Genomic DNA, 19,520 nt, shown 5'->3' with positions numbered 1-19,520 from the left:
GCAATCTTTGGTTACAATGGCGAAGCTAATGGAGTACAAATTTAAGACCGCAACATGTCTAAGTGTCAAAATGTGTATATTTGGTTGCTAAGGACAGTAAACAATAAAATAAACATAAATTGCATTCCTAGCAGATTTTTTAACTTCAGAACTAAAACAAGAACATAAAAGACTAAAGATTTGTGGTCAATTTTATCTTAAAAAGTGCATTTCTGTGCTTTCTGGTGTGCCATAAGGTAGCACTCCACAGTTAGAAAATAAAATTAAAAATGAGCCACAAAATGTTTTATCATCTCCTATTCCTGGATTTCTAATACATTAACCTAACTGTTTGTGTTGTACATGTGCATATGTATGTAATCAGTATATTCCATAGATTTGATTTTCAAAAGTTAAAAGAGTGAAAATTAATTCCTTTTATGTGTATCCATGGCAACATTCTGCATTTATTTACCATAAAATATTGCAAAAAGGGGGGGTGGACATGTCACATATGCCCTCAAAATTTGGATCAAACTAGAATTTCAATGCCTTTGAGTGATACCTTTTTAGAAACTGTTTTCATAAATCTTTCTAATGATCAAATAAAAAATGGGTGTCTTTCGCCTCATTTTTTCGTAAAATCCAATCACAAAGTTCGTGCGATAAAAAGTTGGAAAAAAAACATTACAATAATTGCCGGACCAATGTATGGTAGGGACATGCAAATACGGACTGTCATACAGAAAACAGCCTATATTACATACATTACATAATCTTGATGTTCATATAAACCCAATACAATGGCTATTTTAATACTCAGCTATCCAAAAATGAATTTTATTGCACACTAGCTCTCATATTTGAAAAATCCACAGGGGCCAAAATGCGAAACTACACACCTAACTGTGGAGTGCTACCTTAAGGTGAAATTTTTCCCCTCCTGCCTCAATTTTTATTATATTTTCTGTGTTCTACTAGCTGTTACGATGAAAATGGTACCTTAGTTTTTAAAATTGGTTCAGTAATAAAGATTTTATGAAGGTTAGCAGTTGATGTTGAAACGCGACAAAAAGTGATTTAAAAATAAATGCTGGATCATAGTGAAAAACTTCAAGTCTGTCTCATTTTTGGGTAAATTTCTAAAACTTTTCCCATTATCTTAATTTAAAATCATAAAATTACCTTAAAAGAGGACAAATTGTACAATTTTTAGGTATTTGAAAGCACTTATAGGTCAATTTTGCTGTAAATAGCATACCTAACCTTGGTTTTAGAAGCTCTCAAGCAGGGTATAAATTTCTAGCAGTACTGGCATCATTAAATTTAATTAATGCCAAATTATAATATAAAATCCTGCTAAAAATGTTTATTTGACTTATTCGCATTCAAAAATATAAAGCGATACATTCTGAGGATATCATATAAAGCGCAATCTTTGGTTACAATGGCGAAGCTAATGGAGTACAAATTTAAGACCGCAACATGTCTAAGTGTCAAAATGTGTATATTTGGTTGCTAAGGACAGTAAACAATAAAATAAACATAAATTGCATTCCTAGCAGATTTTTTAACTTCAGAACTAAAACAAGAACATAAAAGACTAAAGATTTGTGGTCAATTTTATCTTAAAAAGTGCATTTCTGTGCTTTCTGGTGTGCCATAAGGTAGCACTCCACAGTTAGAAAATAAAATTAAAAATGAGCCACAAAATGTTTTATCATCTCCTATTCCTGGATTTCTAATACATTAACCTAACTGTTTGTGTTGTACATGTGCATATGTATGTAATCAGTATATTCCATAGATTTGATTTTCAAAAGTTAAAAGAGTGAAAATTAATTCCTTTTATGTGTATCCATGGCAACATTCTGCATTTATTTACCATAAAATATTGCAAAAAGGGGGGTGGACATGTCACATATGCCCTCAAAATTTGGATCAAACTAGAATTTCAATGCCTTTGAGTGATACCTTTTTAGAAACTGTTTTCATAAATCTTTCTAATGATCAAATAAAAAATGGGTGTCTTTCGCCTCATTTTTTCGTAAAATCCAATCACAAAGTTCGTGCGATAAAAAGTTGGAAAAAAACATTACAATAATTGCCGGACCAATGTATGGTAGGGACATGCAAATACGGACTGTCATACAGAAAACAGCCTATATTACATACATTACATAATCTTGATGTTCATATAAACCCAATACAATGGCTATTTTAATACTCAGCTATCCAAAAATGAATTTTATTGCACACTAGCTCTCATATTTGAAAAATCCACAGGGGCCAAAATGCGAAACTACACACCTAACTGTGGAGTGCTACCTTAAGGTGAAATTTTTCCCCTCCTGCCTCAATTTTTATTATATTTTCTGTGTTCTACTAGCTGTTACGATGAAAATGGTACCTTAGTTTTTAAAATTGGTTCAGTAATAAAGATTTTATGAAGGTTAGCAGTTGATGTTGAAACGCGACAAAAAGTGATTTAAAAATAAATGCTGGATCATAGTGAAAAACTTCAAGTCTGTCTCATTTTTGGGTAAATTTCTAAAACTTTTCCCATTATCTTAATTTAAAATCATAAAATTACCTTAAAAGAGGACAAATTGTACAATTTTTAGGTATTTGAAAGCACTTATAGGTCAATTTTGCTGTAAATAGCATACCTAACCTTGGTTTAGAAGCTCTCAAGCAGGGTATAAATTTCTAGCAGTACTGGCATCATTAAATTTAATTAATGCCAAATTATAATATAAAATCCTGCTAAAAATGTTTATTTGACTTATTCGCATTCAAAAATATAAAGCGATACATTCTGAGGATATCATATAAAGCGCAATCTTTGGTTACAATGGCGAAGCTAATGGAGTACAAATTTAAGACCGCAACATGTCTAAGTGTCAAAATGTGTATATTTGGTTGCTAAGGACAGTAAACAATAAAATAAACATAAATTGCATTCCTAGCAGATTTTTTAACTTCAGAACTAAAACAAGAACATAAAAGACTAAAGATTTGTGGTCAATTTTATCTTAAAAAGTGCATTTCTGTGCTTTCTGGTGTGCCATAAGGTAGCACTCCACAGTTAGAAAATAAAATTAAAAATGAGCCACAAAATGTTTTATCATCTCCTATTCCTGGATTTCTAATACATTAACCTAACTGTTTGTGTTGTACATGTGCATATGTATGTAATCAGTATATTCCATAGATTTGATTTTCAAAAGTTAAAAGAGTGAAAATTAATTCCTTTTATGTGTATCCATGGCAACATTCTGCATTTATTTACCATAAAATATTGCAAAAAGGGGGGTGGACATGTCACATATGCCCTCAAAATTTGGATCAAACTAGAATTTCAATGCCTTTGAGTGATACCTTTTTAGAAACTGTTTTCATAAATCTTTCTAATGATCAAATAAAAAATGGGTGTCTTTCGCCTCATTTTTTCGTAAAATCCAATCACAAAGTTCGTGCGATAAAAAGTTGGAAAAAAACATTACAATAATTGCCGGACCAATGTATGGTAGGGACATGCAAATACGGACTGTCATACAGAAAACAGCCTATATTACATACATTACATAATCTTGATGTTCATATAAACCCAATACAATGGCTATTTTAATACTCAGCTATCCAAAAATGAATTTTATTGCACACTAGCTCTCATATTTGAAAAATCCACAGGGGCCAAAATGCGAAACTACACACCTAACTGTGGAGTGCTACCTTAAGGTGAAATTTTTCCCCTCCTGCCTCAATTTTTATTATATTTTCTGTGTTCTACTAGCTGTTACGATGAAAATGGTACCTTAGTTTTTAAAATTGGTTCAGTAATAAAGATTTTATGAAGGTTAGCAGTTGATGTTGAAACGCGACAAAAAGTGATTTAAAAATAAATGCTGGATCATAGTGAAAAACTTCAAGTCTGTCTCATTTTTGGGTAAATTTCTAAAACTTTTCCCATTATCTTAATTTAAAATCATAAAATTACCTTAAAAGAGGACAAATTGTACAATTTTTAGGTATTTGAAAGCACTTATAGGTCAATTTTGCTGTAAATAGCATACCTAACCTTGGTTTAGAAGCTCTCAAGCAGGGTATAAATTTCTAGCAGTACTGGCATCATTAAATTTAATTAATGCCAAATTATAATATAAAATCCTGCTAAAAATGTTTATTTGACTTATTCGCATTCAAAAATATAAAGCGATACATTCTGAGGATATCATATAAAGCGCAATCTTTGGTTACAATGGCGAAGCTAATGGAGTACAAATTTAAGACCGCAACATGTCTAAGTGTCAAAATGTGTATATTTGGTTGCTAAGGACAGTAAACAATAAAATAAACATAAATTGCATTCCTAGCAGATTTTTTAACTTCAGAACTAAAACAAGAACATAAAAGACTAAAGATTTGTGGTCAATTTTATCTTAAAAAGTGCATTTCTGTGCTTTCTGGTGTGCCATAAGGTAGCACTCCACAGTTAGAAAATAAAATTAAAAATGAGCCACAAAATGTTTTATCATCTCCTATTCCTGGATTTCTAATACATTAACCTAACTGTTTGTGTTGTACATGTGCATATGTATGTAATCAGTATATTCCATAGATTTGATTTTCAAAAGTTAAAAGAGTGAAAATTAATTCCTTTTATGTGTATCCATGGCAACATTCTGCATTTATTTACCATAAAATATTGCAAAAAGGGGGGTGGACATGTCACATATGCCCTCAAAATTTGGATCAAACTAGAATTTCAATGCCTTTGAGTGATACCTTTTTAGAAACTGTTTTCATAAATCTTTCTAATGATCAAATAAAAAATGGGTGTCTTTCGCCTCATTTTTTCGTAAAATCCAATCACAAAGTTCGTGCGATAAAAAGTTGGAAAAAAACATTACAATAATTGCCGGACCAATGTATGGTAGGGACATGCAAATACGGACTGTCATACAGAAAACAGCCTATATTACATACATTACATAATCTTGATGTTCATATAAACCCAATACAATGGCTATTTTAATACTCAGCTATCCAAAAATGAATTTTATTGCACACTAGCTCTCATATTTGAAAAATCCACAGGGGCCAAAATGCGAAACTACACACCTAACTGTGGAGTGCTACCTTAAGGTGAAATTTTTCCCCTCCTGCCTCAATTTTTATTATATTTTCTGTGTTCTACTAGCTGTTACGATGAAAATGGTACCTTAGTTTTTAAAATTGGTTCAGTAATAAAGATTTTATGAAGGTTAGCAGTTGATGTTGAAACGCGACAAAAAGTGATTTAAAAATAAATGCTGGATCATAGTGAAAAACTTCAAGTCTGTCTCATTTTTGGGTAAATTTCTAAAACTTTTCCCATTATCTTAATTTAAAATCATAAAATTACCTTAAAAGAGGACAAATTGTACAATTTTTAGGTATTTGAAAGCACTTATAGGTCAATTTTGCTGTAAATAGCATACCTAACCTTGGTTTAGAAGCTCTCAAGCAGGGTATAAATTTCTAGCAGTACTGGCATCATTAAATTTAATTAATGCCAAATTATAATATAAAATCCTGCTAAAAATGTTTATTTGACTTATTCGCATTCAAAAATATAAAGCGATACATTCTGAGGATATCATATAAAGCGCAATCTTTGGTTACAATGGCGAAGCTAATGGAGTACAAATTTAAGACCGCAACATGTCTAAGTGTCAAAATGTGTATATTTGGTTGCTAAGGACAGTAAACAATAAAATAAACATAAATTGCATTCCTAGCAGATTTTTTAACTTCAGAACTAAAACAAGAACATAAAAGACTAAAGATTTGTGGTCAATTTTATCTTAAAAAGTGCATTTCTGTGCTTTCTGGTGTGCCATAAGGTGAAATTTTTCCCCTCCTGCCTCAATTTTTATTATATTTTCTGTGTTCTACTAGCTGTTACGATGAAAATGGTACCTTAGTTTTTAAAATTGGTTCAGTAATAAAGATTTTATGAAGGTTAGCAGTTGATGTTGAAACGCGACAAAAAGTGATTTAAAAATAAATGCTGGATCATAGTGAAAAACTTCAAGTCTGTCTCATTTTTGGGTAAATTTCTAAAACTTTTCCCATTATCTTAATTTAAAATCATAAAATTACCTTAAAAGAGGACAAATTGTACAATTTTTAGGTATTTGAAAGCACTTATAGGTCAATTTTGCTGTAAATAGCATACCTAACCTTGGTTTAGAAGCTCTCAAGCAGGGTATAAATTTCTAGCAGTACTGGCATCATTAAATTTAATTAATGCCAAATTATAATATAAAATCCTGCTAAAAATGTTTATTTGACTTATTCGCATTCAAAAATATAAAGCGATACATTCTGAGGATATCATATAAAGCGCAATCTTTGGTTACAATGGCGAAGCTAATGGAGTACAAATTTAAGACCGCAACATGTCTAAGTGTCAAAATGTGTATATTTGGTTGCTAAGGACAGTAAACAATAAAATAAACATAAATTGCATTCCTAGCAGATTTTTTAACTTCAGAACTAAAACAAGAACATAAAAGACTAAAGATTTGTGGTCAATTTTATCTTAAAAAGTGCATTTCTGTGCTTTCTGGTGTGCCATAAGGTAGCACTCCACAGTTAGAAAATAAAATTAAAAATGAGCCACAAAATGTTTTATCATCTCCTATTCCTGGATTTCTAATACATTAACCTAACTGTTTGTGTTGTACATGTGCATATGTATGTAATCAGTATATTCCATAGATTTGATTTTCAAAAGTTAAAAGAGTGAAAATTAATTCCTTTTATGTGTATCCATGGCAACATTCTGCATTTATTTACCATAAAATATTGCAAAAAGGGGGGTGGACATGTCACATATGCCCTCAAAATTTGGATCAAACTAGAATTTCAATGCCTTTGAGTGATACCTTTTTAGAAACTGTTTTCATAAATCTTTCTAATGATCAAATAAAAAATGGGTGTCTTTCGCCTCATTTTTTCGTAAAATCCAATCACAAAGTTCGTGCGATAAAAAGTTGGAAAAAAACATTACAATAATTGCCGGACCAATGTATGGTAGGGACATGCAAATACGGACTGTCATACAGAAAACAGCCTATATTACATACATTACATAATCTTGATGTTCATATAAACCCAATACAATGGCTATTTTAATACTCAGCTATCCAAAAATGAATTTTATTGCACACTAGCTCTCATATTTGAAAAATCCACAGGGGCCAAAATGCGAAACTACACACCTAACTGTGGAGTGCTACCTTAAGGTGAAATTTTTCCCCTCCTGCCTCAATTTTTATTATATTTTCTGTGTTCTACTAGCTGTTACGATGAAAATGGTACCTTAGTTTTTAAAATTGGTTCAGTAATAAAGATTTTATGAAGGTTAGCAGTTGATGTTGAAACGCGACAAAAAGTGATTTAAAAATAAATGCTGGATCATAGTGAAAAACTTCAAGTCTGTCTCATTTTTGGGTAAATTTCTAAAACTTTTCCCATTATCTTAATTTAAAATCATAAAATTACCTTAAAAGAGGACAAATTGTACAATTTTTAGGTATTTGAAAGCACTTATAGGTCAATTTTGCTGTAAATAGCATACCTAACCTTGGTTTAGAAGCTCTCAAGCAGGGTATAAATTTCTAGCAGTACTGGCATCATTAAATTTTTTTAATGCCAAATTATAATATAAAATCCTGCTAAAAATGTTTATTTGACTTATTCGCATTCAAAAATATAAAGCGATACAGTCTGAGGATATCATATAAAGCGCAATCTTTGGTTACAATGGCGAAGCTAATGGAGTACAAATTTAAGACCGCAACATGTCTAAGTGTCAAAATGTGTATATTTGGTTGCTAAGGACAGTAAACAATAAAATAAACATAAATTGCATTCCTAGCAGATTTTTTAACTTCAGAACTAAAACAAGAACATAAAAGACTAAAGATTTGTGGTCAATTTTATCTTAAAAAGTGCATTTCTGTGCTTTCTGGTGTGCCATAAGGTAGCACTCCACAGTTAGAAAATAAAATTAAAAATGAGCCACAAAATGTTTTATCATCTCCTATTCCTGGATTTCTAATACATTAACCTAACTGTTTGTGTTGTACATGTGCATATGTATGTAATCAGTATATTCCATAGATTTGATTTTCAAAAGTTAAAAGAGTGAAAATTAATTCCTTTTATGTGTATCCATGGCAACATTCTGCATTTATTTACCATAAAATATTGCAAAAAGGGGGGGTGGACATGTCACATATGCCCTCAAAATTTGGATCAAACTAGAATTTCAATGCCTTTGAGTGATACCTTTTTAGAAACTGTTTTCATAAATCTTTCTAATGATCAAATAAAAAATGGGTGTCTTTCGCCTCATTTTTTCGTAAAATCCAATCACAAAGTTCGTGCGATAAAAAGTTGGAAAAAAACATTACAATAATTGCCGGACCAATGTATGGTAGGGACATGCAAATACGGACTGTCATACAGAAAACAGCCTATATTACATACATTACATAATCTTGATGTTCATATAAACCCAATACAATGGCTATTTTAATACTCAGCTATCCAAAAATGAATTTTATTGCACACTAGCTCTCATATTTGAAAAATCCACAGGGGCCAAAATGCGAAACTACACACCTAACTGTGGAGTGCTACCTTAAGGTGAAATTTTTCCCCTCCTGCCTCAATTTTTATTATATTTTCTGTGTTCTACTAGCTGTTACGATGAAAATGGTACCTTAGTTTTTAAAATTGGTTCAGTAATAAAGATTTTATGAAGGTTAGCAGTTGATGTTGAAACGCGACAAAAAGTGATTTAAAAATAAATGCTGGATCATAGTGAAAAACTTCAAGTCTGTCTCATTTTTGGGTAAATTTCTAAAACTTTTCCCATTATCTTAATTTAAAATCATAAAATTACCTTAAAAGAGGACAAATTGTACAATTTTTAGGTATTTGAAAGCACTTATAGGTCAATTTTGCTGTAAATAGCATACCTAACCTTGGTTTAGAAGCTCTCAAGCAGGGTATAAATTTCTAGCAGTACTGGCATCATTAAATTTAATTAATGCCAAATTATAATATAAAATCCTGCTAAAAATGTTTATTTGACTTATTCGCATTCAAAAATATAAAGCGATACATTCTGAGGATATCATATAAAGCGCAATCTTTGGTTACAATGGCGAAGCTAATGGAGTACAAATTTAAGACCGCAACATGTCTAAGTGTCAAAATGTGTATATTTGGTTGCTAAGGACAGTAAACAATAAAATAAACATAAATTGCATTCCTAGCAGATTTTTTAACTTCAGAACTAAAACAAGAACATAAAAGACTAAAGATTTGTGGTCAATTTTATCTTAAAAAGTGCATTTCTGTGCTTTCTGGTGTGCCATAAGGTGAAATTTTTCCCCTCCTGCCTCAATTTTTATTATATTTTCTGTGTTCTACTAGCTGTTACGATGAAAATGGTACCTTAGTTTTTAAAATTGGTTCAGTAATAAAGATTTTATGAAGGTTAGCAGTTGATGTTGAAACGCGACAAAAAGTGATTTAAAAATAAATGCTGGATCATAGTGAAAAACTTCAAGTCTGTCTCATTTTTGGGTAAATTTCTAAAACTTTTCCCATTATCTTAATTTAAAATCATAAAATTACCTTAAAAGAGGACAAATTGTACAATTTTTAGGTATTTGAAAGCACTTATAGGTCAATTTTGCTGTAAATAGCATACCTAACCTTGGTTTAGAAGCTCTCAAGCAGGGTATAAATTTCTAGCAGTACTGGCATCATTAAATTTAATTAATGCCAAATTATAATATAAAATCCTGCTAAAAATGTTTATTTGACTTATTCGCATTCAAAAATATAAAGCGATACATTCTGAGGATATCATATAAAGCGCAATCTTTGGTTACAATGGCGAAGCTAATGGAGTACAAATTTAAGACCGCAACATGTCTAAGTGTCAAAATGTGTATATTTGGTTGCTAAGGACAGTAAACAATAAAATAAACATAAATTGCATTCCTAGCAGATTTTTTAACTTCAGAACTAAAACAAGAACATAAAAGACTAAAGATTTGTGGTCAATTTTATCTTAAAAAGTGCATTTCTGTGCTTTCTGGTGTGCCATAAGGTAGCACTCCACAGTTAGAAAATAAAATTAAAAATGAGCCACAAAATGTTTTATCATCTCCTATTCCTGGATTTCTAATACATTAACCTAACTGTTTGTGTTGTACATGTGCATATGTATGTAATCAGTATATTCCATAGATTTGATTTTCAAAAGTTAAAAGAGTGAAAATTAATTCCTTTTATGTGTATCCATGGCAACATTCTGCATTTATTTACCATAAAATATTGCAAAAAGGGGGGTGGACATGTCACATATGCCCTCAAAATTTGGATCAAACTAGAATTTCAATGCCTTTGAGTGATACCTTTTTAGAAACTGTTTTCATAAATCTTTCTAATGATCAAATAAAAAATGGGTGTCTTTCGCCTCATTTTTTCGTAAAATCCAATCACAAAGTTCGTGCGATAAAAAGTTGGAAAAAAACATTACAATAATTGCCGGACCAATGTATGGTAGGGACATGCAAATACGGACTGTCATACAGAAAACAGCCTATATTACATACATTACATAATCTTGATGTTCATATAAACCCAATACAATGGCTATTTTAATACTCAGCTATCCAAAAATGAATTTTATTGCACACTAGCTCTCATATTTGAAAAATCCACAGGGGCCAAAATGCGAAACTACACACCTAACTGTGGAGTGCTACCTTAAGGTGAAATTTTTCCCCTCCTGCCTCAATTTTTATTATATTTTCTGTGTTCTACTAGCTGTTACGATGAAAATGGTACCTTAGTTTTTAAAATTGGTTCAGTAATAAAGATTTTATGAAGGTTAGCAGTTGATGTTGAAACGCGACAAAAAGTGATTTAAAAATAAATGCTGGATCATAGTGAAAAACTTCAAGTCTGTCTCATTTTTGGGTAAATTTCTAAAACTTTTCCCATTATCTTAATTTAAAATCATAAAATTACCTTAAAAGAGGACAAATTGTACAATTTTTAGGTATTTGAAAGCACTTATAGGTCAATTTTGCTGTAAATAGCATACCTAACCTTGGTTTAGAAGCTCTCAAGCAGGGTATAAATTTCTAGCAGTACTGGCATCATTAAATTTAATTAATGCCAAATTATAATATAAAATCCTGCTAAAAATGTTTATTTGACTTATTCGCATTCAAAAATATAAAGCGATACATTCTGAGGATATCATATAAAGCGCAATCTTTGGTTACAATGGCGAAGCTAATGGAGTACAAATTTAAGACCGCAACATGTCTAAGTGTCAAAATGTGTATATTTGGTTGCTAAGGACAGTAAACAATAAAATAAACATAAATTGCATTCCTAGCAGATTTTTTAACTTCAGAACTAAAACAAGAACATAAAAGACTAAAGATTTGTGGTCAATTTTATCTTAAAAAGTGCATTTCTGTGCTTTCTGGTGTGCCATAAGGTGAAATTTTTCCCCTCCTGCCTCAATTTTTATTATATTTTCTGTGTTCTACTAGCTGTTACGATGAAAATGGTACCTTAGTTTTTAAAATTGGTTCAGTAATAAAGATTTTATGAAGGTTAGCAGTTGATGTTGAAACGCGACAAAAAGTGATTTAAAAATAAATGCTGGATCATAGTGAAAAACTTCAAGTCTGTCTCATTTTTGGGTAAATTTCTAAAACTTTTCCCATTATCTTAATTTAAAATCATAAAATTACCTTAAAAGAGGACAAATTGTACAATTTTTAGGTATTTGAAAGCACTTATAGGTCAATTTTGCTGTAAATAGCATACCTAACCTTGGTTTAGAAGCTCTCAAGCAGGGTATAAATTTCTAGCAGTACTGGCATCATTAAATTTAATTAATGCCAAATTATAATATAAAATCCTGCTAAAAATGTTTATTTGACTTATTCGCATTCAAAAATATAAAGCGATACATTCTGAGGATATCATATAAAGCGCAATCTTTGGTTACAATGGCGAAGCTAATGGAGTACAAATTTAAGACCGCAACATGTCTAAGTGTCAAAATGTGTATATTTGGTTGCTAAGGACAGTAAACAATAAAATAAACATAAATTGCATTCCTAGCAGATTTTTTAACTTCAGAACTAAAACAAGAACATAAAAGACTAAAGATTTGTGGTCAATTTTATCTTAAAAAGTGCATTTCTGTGCTTTCTGGTGTGCCATAAGGGGCTTTCTGGGGGCTACTCATTCACTTAAGAGAATTGAAATAAACATTTCAAACTATTCAAAATATGAGAAAATAAATTCAAAACTTATCAAAATATGAAAAAAAATAAAAATAAGCGATTAGTAAAAAATGTTCCTGTGGCGATCCCCAGGAATGAACCTATTTGTTCCTCGGCAGGAATGAACCTATTTCCTGGGGTGATCCCTAGGAATGAACCTAGTTCCTGGGGCGATCCCCAGGAATGAACCTATTTTCCTCGACAGGAATGGACCTAATTCCTGAGGCGACCCCCAGGAATGAACCTAGTTCCTGGGGCGATCCCCAGGAATGAACCTATTTGTTCCTCGACAGGAATGAACCTAATTCCTGGGGCGATCCCCAGGAATGAACCTAATTGCTCCTGGGCGATCCCAGCGTAGTAAAAATACTACTTAAAATACAATTTGTTCCTCGACAGGAATTACCTATCTGATGTATTATTGAATTGGGGGAGTATGATTCCCCTGGAATTAAAAGCAAAGGCACATATCATTTCCATAAGAGTAGCCCCTAAACAAGAGATGAACAAATATATATATATATATTTAAACTAACAAACAAGATATATAAAAGAAAATATAACATGTCATATAGCAATTTCAAATCACTCTTTCTATAACTTCAATTTGTATAGATGATATATTTTAGACTTCGCAGGAATGCATTGCATGAAAACACTTTAGCTTGAATGAAAATATAACAAACTAAACAACTATATGAATATTCTAAACAGAAATAACAGAAATACCAAGAACTTGCAGTCAGAATTACACAATATTGATCTGACTGTAACTTAGAGTAACACCTTTAAATTTTAACATATTTTAATACATCCATATCATACCTATCACGTAAGCTAAATACCCAGTTAATGCACCGGTGTAGTTGGGGCTGGTGGGTGGGATAACTGATTGTAATTGCATCAAATACAACGATGCTTCCTCTCAATTCATCAACAATACTCTAACCCCCCTCTAGGGCACTATTCCTACTAAGCTAAAAATAGATATTATGTAATTTCCTAAGAATAGACTAGATACCTGCCTGCTGAAATCATTGATAACAGATACATTGTATTGTGTATAAACTATAATTTAATAAATCAAATTTCCTTTTATACACAACACAATTTAAGATTTATGTTTATTAATAAAATATCAAAAAATACTAAAACTACAACTAAATAAACTGTATCATAACAGTACATATCTTTCTACATTGTATGACAAACTATATAATACATTATTGGCTTTCTGGGGGCTACTCATTCACTTAAGAGAATTGAAATAAACATTTCAAACTATTCAAAATATGAGAAAATAAATTCAAAACTTATCAAAATATGAAAAAAATAAAAATAAGCGATTAGTAAAAAATGTTCCTGTGGCGATCCCCAGGAATGAACCTATTTGTTCCTCGGCAGGAATGAACCTATTTCCTGGGGTGATCCCTAGGAATGAACCTAGTTCCTGGGGCGATCCCCAGGAATGAACCTATTTTCCTCGACAGGAATGGACCTAATTCCTGAGGCGACCCCCAGGAATGAACCTAGTTCCTGGGGCGATCCCCAGGAATGAACCTATTTGTTCCTCGACAGGAATGAACCTAATTCCTGGGGCGATCCCCAGGAATGAACCTAATTGCTCCTGGGCGATCCCAGCGTAGTAAAAATACTACTTAAAATACAATTTGTTCCTCGACAGGAATTACCTATCTGATGTATTATTGAATTGGGGGAGTATGATTCCCCTGGAATTAAAAGCCAAATGAAATGAGTTCATAAAATGAAAGAATGAAAGCCCCCAAGAAATAATAATGCTAGCAAAAACAAATGTAAAAAAAAAAAAATTACATATATATAGATGCACCTGTGGTAGCACTACAAGACCAAAGCAAAATAATAATTGCGAGTGCCATTTCACAGTTCAACAACTTGCATCTATGGTAGTCAATCAACATCAAGACAAAATAAGATCATTGTAACATATATTTCATGGTTCACTGACTTAAAATTTCATAAGAAGATATGGTATGAAGGCCGATGAGACAACACTCCCTCGAAAACACCATATAGTTGAAGTAAGCAATTTAATGTTACAATACAGTCTTCAACACAGATCTTTGGCTCAAACCTAACATCAAGCTATAAAAGTCACAAAATAGATCCGTGTAAAACAATTCAAACAGGAAACCTGATTAAAATATACAAATCGAGAACGAAAACAATAACAAACAACAACCAATGAACAGTGTTAGTTCATCAGTATCGAGACTAAAATTAAATCGGTGTAATCTATATTTCATAGCACTGACTGACTATTTATTAAAAAAGAAGATGTGGTATGATTGCCAATGAGACAACTATCCACAAGAGACAAAAATGACACAGAAATTAACATTTATAGGTCACCGTACAGCCTTCAACAATGAGCAAAGCACATACAGCATAGTCAGCTATTAATGGCCCCAAATTGACAATGTAAAACAATTCAAACGAGAGAACTAACAGCCTCATTTACGTACAAAAAATGAATATGTTGTAATCTCAGGAAACTTTTCCCATTTGTAATTTTTTTATCTATGCTTTGTGCTATTGTTGATTCAGATCATTATTCTTCAGTTTGGTGTTCAAAAAATAAAACCTTTCATATTACTTTTTTATTTAGCCAAGTCTGCCACCAACAAAGCCAACATACTGCCCAGTTCCATCGGGATACTTGTCCCTTATTCTCCATACGCAACAGCTGGGTATAACCCTCCTATTGCCGGCCCCCAAATATCCATGTATCCATAGTATGTATTGTCTATAGGCAGCATGGCGATGACACCTGTTGTAGTTGTCATCTTCAGGCTGTGCCAGAAAATCATTCCGGTACCGGATTGCCAGCTCCAAAACAAGTTCATCTAGGACACATTGCTGGAAATCCTAGAAATAAAGAAGATTATTTATTATTTAATGTATTTTTCAAAAAATACAAATATTGTAGCATAAATATTATACCAATACAGTGTCAAATGAGAAATGTCAAACCAACTACAATGAAAGCTTTACAGCACAAGAAAAGAAAACGGGGAAAAAAATGTAAATCATATAATGCAGACAGATTGTGCAACAAGAACAGTATGACGACAGAGATGACACTAACAAAAAGAACAAGTGAAACTGCGAGCTACTGCTCACTGATGATACCCCCGCCGCAAGTGGATAATATTAATAGTGTAAAAATATGCAAGTGTTCGGTAAACAGGAAGTTGTCGAGTGATGAATCTGAAAACGCATCACATGGCATACCTGACTTATATAAATCCTGAAACCAAATTTCAGAAATCCTTGTATTGTAGTTCCTGAGAAAATGTGATGAAAATTTTCACAGATCCTAACAAGAGTAACATCAAGGTGCAACAGAAAAGGAAGCAAGCTATATTTTTCTCTATTAATTCTATTTTTTCTACAAGTCAAATTGTATTTATGTTACTGTAATCTTACCGGTAACCTTGAATGGCAGTTCACAGGCTGTCTTTTGCAACAGAGCCTCTCCTGCTGTGTTGGCATCTCTCTGCAATTAGAGCAGGAGCACCATGATGGCTGGTCTGGTTTTGGTGGTTCTGGTCCAGCTGGCTGCCCATTGCCAACATTTGAATTGTCCAGGATATTGAGTATGAAACTGGGCTGTGCCTTTGCAATTTGTTTGAGAATAATGCGCATGTCATCAACGGACATTGAATTGACTCTATTCTGAAAAAAAAGCGATTAAAATTGAAAGTAGTACAGTCCAATGTTACAACTATTGAGGGTCACTATTTACAGATGATCAGACTTTGCTGATTTACCTCCATGAAAGTTTAAGCCGACGAATCACCAAAAAATAATGTTTTTGTTTCAAAATCATATTAAACACAATGTTTTTTTCGAAAATTTAAATGGTAAATGATTAACGAGCGTACGTAAAATGTTTCCTGGAATCCATAAAGATGCGTGAAACTAAACACATACACAGAAACATCAATATAGGATTTTACAGATGTAATAATTATAGATTGTATGTTTCTGATCACTTTGAAAATAACTTTGATATGACTTTTTTTTCCTTACAATATAAATAAGAAGATGTGGTATGAGTGCCAGTGCACATTTCAAATCCAATTATTATAAGTAGGAGCTGAGAAAGCTACAGGACATTGGTAAGGCGGGCACAATAATTTGAAGATAAAGATTTTGGTACTATTTTCTGTTGCTGATCAATACCTCAAGTTGAGCTATCCTGTTTTCTCTATTGACCTCTTGGAGCTGGCCTCTGTTTCCCTGTCCTCTGCCTCTTCTGCTGCCTCTCGCCTGACCTCTACCTCTTCCACGTCCACGTCCACTGCCCCTTCCACGACCTCTCTTTGGTTTTCTCTCCATAGGCTGACCATTGTCAGAGCTAAGGTCAGATGTTGGCGACCTGCTCCTGTTACTTGATGCATCTGAAAACTGTAAATAAGATATTTTATTCCATATGTATCTTATATATAAGGACAAACAATATTTGGTCAAGACAAAAATTCAAGCGCCCCCCTTATTGTTTGTTTTGTTAATAAATATTTTGATCCTGAACTTTGATAAAATAAATAATTTGACCAGCAAGAGGATAAAAAATATTCTGACAGGATATTTACCATAAAAATTGTGAAATTTGAAAAAAAAGGTTGTCGCACCACTTACCAAAACAAAAAATTCTGACCAGAAAAAAAAAACATCACCCCACCCCACCCCAAGTTAAATTGTCCGTCCCTTAAAGGGGCACTAGCTGTCAAATTCATTGTTACCGATTTGACTCAAATTCTCATATTTGGTTTATAACAATGTAAAACATTTATCCAAACTATCAAAAGTCTAAAATAAACAGTTTACAGAGCATGGGGTAGATAATATAAAGGTTCGTTTCGTGTGTATTTTAGTCCAGACGCCATCTAATTAACTATCGATTTGACCTCAGATGACCATATAAGCGATGTAAACAAAAATAAAGGTACGAATAGATTAAACCAACACGTGCAATTGCATTTTTATAGGTCTGTTTGATTTTATTTTATAGATTAAAAATAGATGTTTCTCATTGTTTTTAACCATATAAGAATGATTTTATGTGCATCGAATTAGTAATCAAATGATTTACCGTAGTTTCACTTTCATTGTTGACATTCTTTTTCTTTAAATAACCAGTACACGTACAATGCATGCGTTGTCAATCTCTAGCTAGGGGTTAACTTGAAGTTCACATGAATACCGGTTAGAATGATGATGACGTTTTCACTTGCAAGTGAATCAGTCAAAAATTATGTTTAATCGCTTATTTCAACAAAATTAAAGGAAATTGATTGCTAAAAGCAAATTATTATTTCATTATTCCAATTTGATTAATGATTGATCTAAAAAAAATCATACTTTATTTCTTTATATAAATCGTAGCTAGTGCCCCCTTTAAGAGCATAAAGCTTAAAAACATATTCTGAACTGCCTTACCTAAAATATATGTATACCGGTAAGAAAAGTAAAAAAAAAAACAACAACAAAAAATTAAATCATGTTACAGAAAAAGTTTCTGTTGCTTTGCGACTTTTTCCAAATCATTTTTCAATAAGGTAAAAGCACAAAACTTGTAGAAAAATATGCTGAGCTGTCTAGCAAAACTCACATCTTCAGAAAAAGATATGAAATAAAACTATTTACTAGAATTGCAATAATGCATTGCATACATATGCTTACATTTTCCCTTTATATTTGTGACTACATTATGACCATTCTCATACTAAATATATATAAGAGAGCTACCATTTAATTTAGTTTTGATTAAAAAAAAAAGCAGGATGAGAAGCTGGGCCCACAATAACAGGATAAACTTATAAAAAAAAAGGCAGGACTAAATATAGTGAAAAAAAAAGCAGAACACAGGTACAGCTAAAATCATCCAGGATTTTTTATCCACAATATCTACCACACAAAAACACACACCCCTCCCTAAATTGAATTGATTTTCCCTTCTGTTAAACCTGGAGGATATAATACAGCCCATGAAACCTTTGTGGCTAGTGTCAAACTTGAGAGTCGACTAAGGAGGGTTCAGTGGCGGCCTGATTAGTTGTAAAATACAATGCATTCCTGTCACTTCTCTATCCGAACTTTAAGCTGGCAGTTACTAATACTACAAGGAGACCTATTCCATCATTTAAAGTGTCTCAATATAAGAGGGACCCGTGCCTTCTTGCTCCGAGGTACACAACTTGCTGTTTTTGCAAAACGGCAATTTGATATCTGTTTGTTTGCGTTCGTGTTGAAATTTTGTTTATCTGACACTTTTTGGCAACTCCTTTACCTATTCATTCAAATATAATAAATTGTAGATAATTTTTACATGTGACACGGTAGACTCCGACGAGAAGTTTAGATAAATTGATAGATTCTGTGTTCTATTTTCTTTTCCCCAATTGGGGCCCCTAGCAATGATTCTTCACGATTTTAACGTTTTCAGTCCAATTTTTGAATATATATCGAGGAAGTAAGGATGAAATATTACAACTGATATTCTTTTTTGATAAACAGTTAAAAGAATTTCTCTGTAAGGCACTTTAACGCTTGAAATTTAACTTCTTTCTGAACCAGTATAACGTGGACTTACCTCAGCATCCATCGTTGACGTCATCATTGTTTACGCTGGTGAAGATCGGCAATCATCGGAACAGTGCTTACGAAAGTTAATTAACCTCCATTGTTATGAAAAAACTCGTAGCAGATGGACTTGTTTTCTGGTTTGCATGCCATATAATCGCGATTTTCGTACTGAAACCGCCACGAATGGTTTAGTTTTTTAGGGAATGTAAACATAACAAGTATATTTTTTAAGACATTTTTTTTACCCAAAACTCGTTTCATATTACTTAAGTAATCTGAAATGCCAAAATCGTTTTTTTTTTAGTTTACTGAAATAATCGGATATAAGTAACCCTTTATCAATTATAAATTGAAAATATTTAACTTTTTTGAAAGATACGATGTTGTTTGTGAAAAAACGTCATTTTATTCTGTTTTCGATAACGCTTGCTTCCTGGACAACGATGCTAATCATATGCAATGACCCCAGATTTGCACTCAATCGGTAAACGTTATGCGCATGCTCGGTAATTATGGTTGCTG

The 19,520-nt window shown here is 32.3% G+C and overlaps 1 protein-coding gene across 1 annotated transcript; it reads right to left on the bottom strand.

The window, feature by feature from the left end:
- Positions 1-14,992: 14,992 nt before the first annotated feature.
- Positions 14,993-19,159, bottom strand: LOC139507474 (uncharacterized). The gene is made up of 4 exons (XM_071295756.1): positions 19,006-19,159; positions 16,596-16,820; positions 15,837-16,085; positions 14,993-15,275 (listed from the first exon to the last, which is right to left on the bottom strand). Exons 1-4 carry the CDS (start codon positions 19,030-19,032, stop codon positions 15,012-15,014), a joined length of 765 nt encoding a protein of 254 aa, XP_071151857.1. The 5' UTR covers positions 19,033-19,159; the 3' UTR covers positions 14,993-15,011.
- Positions 19,160-19,520: the final 361 nt, after the last annotated feature.

Source organism: Mytilus edulis, unplaced genomic scaffold, assembly GCF_963676685.1.
Source record: "Mytilus edulis unplaced genomic scaffold, xbMytEdul2.2 SCAFFOLD_1945, whole genome shotgun sequence".
NCBI classification, from domain to species: domain Eukaryota; kingdom Metazoa; phylum Mollusca; class Bivalvia; order Mytilida; family Mytilidae; genus Mytilus; species Mytilus edulis.
This window is presented reverse-complemented; position numbering and strand designations above follow the sequence as displayed.

What these genes read in the sequence shown, in the direction of transcription:
- LOC139507474 (XM_071295756.1), bottom strand. Translation starts at nt 19,032, where the DNA reads ATGATGACGTCAACGATGGATGCTGAG. An exon ending in CGTCAACGATGGATGCTGAG is followed by an intron (nt 16,821 to 19,005) that starts GTAAGTCCACGT and finishes TCTTATTTACAG; the next exon opens with TTTTCAGATGCATCAAGTAA. An exon ending in ACTGCCATTCAAGGTTACCG is followed by an intron (nt 15,276 to 15,836) that starts GTAAGATTACAG and finishes CTTTATTTCTAG; the next exon opens with GATTTCCAGCAATGTGTCCT.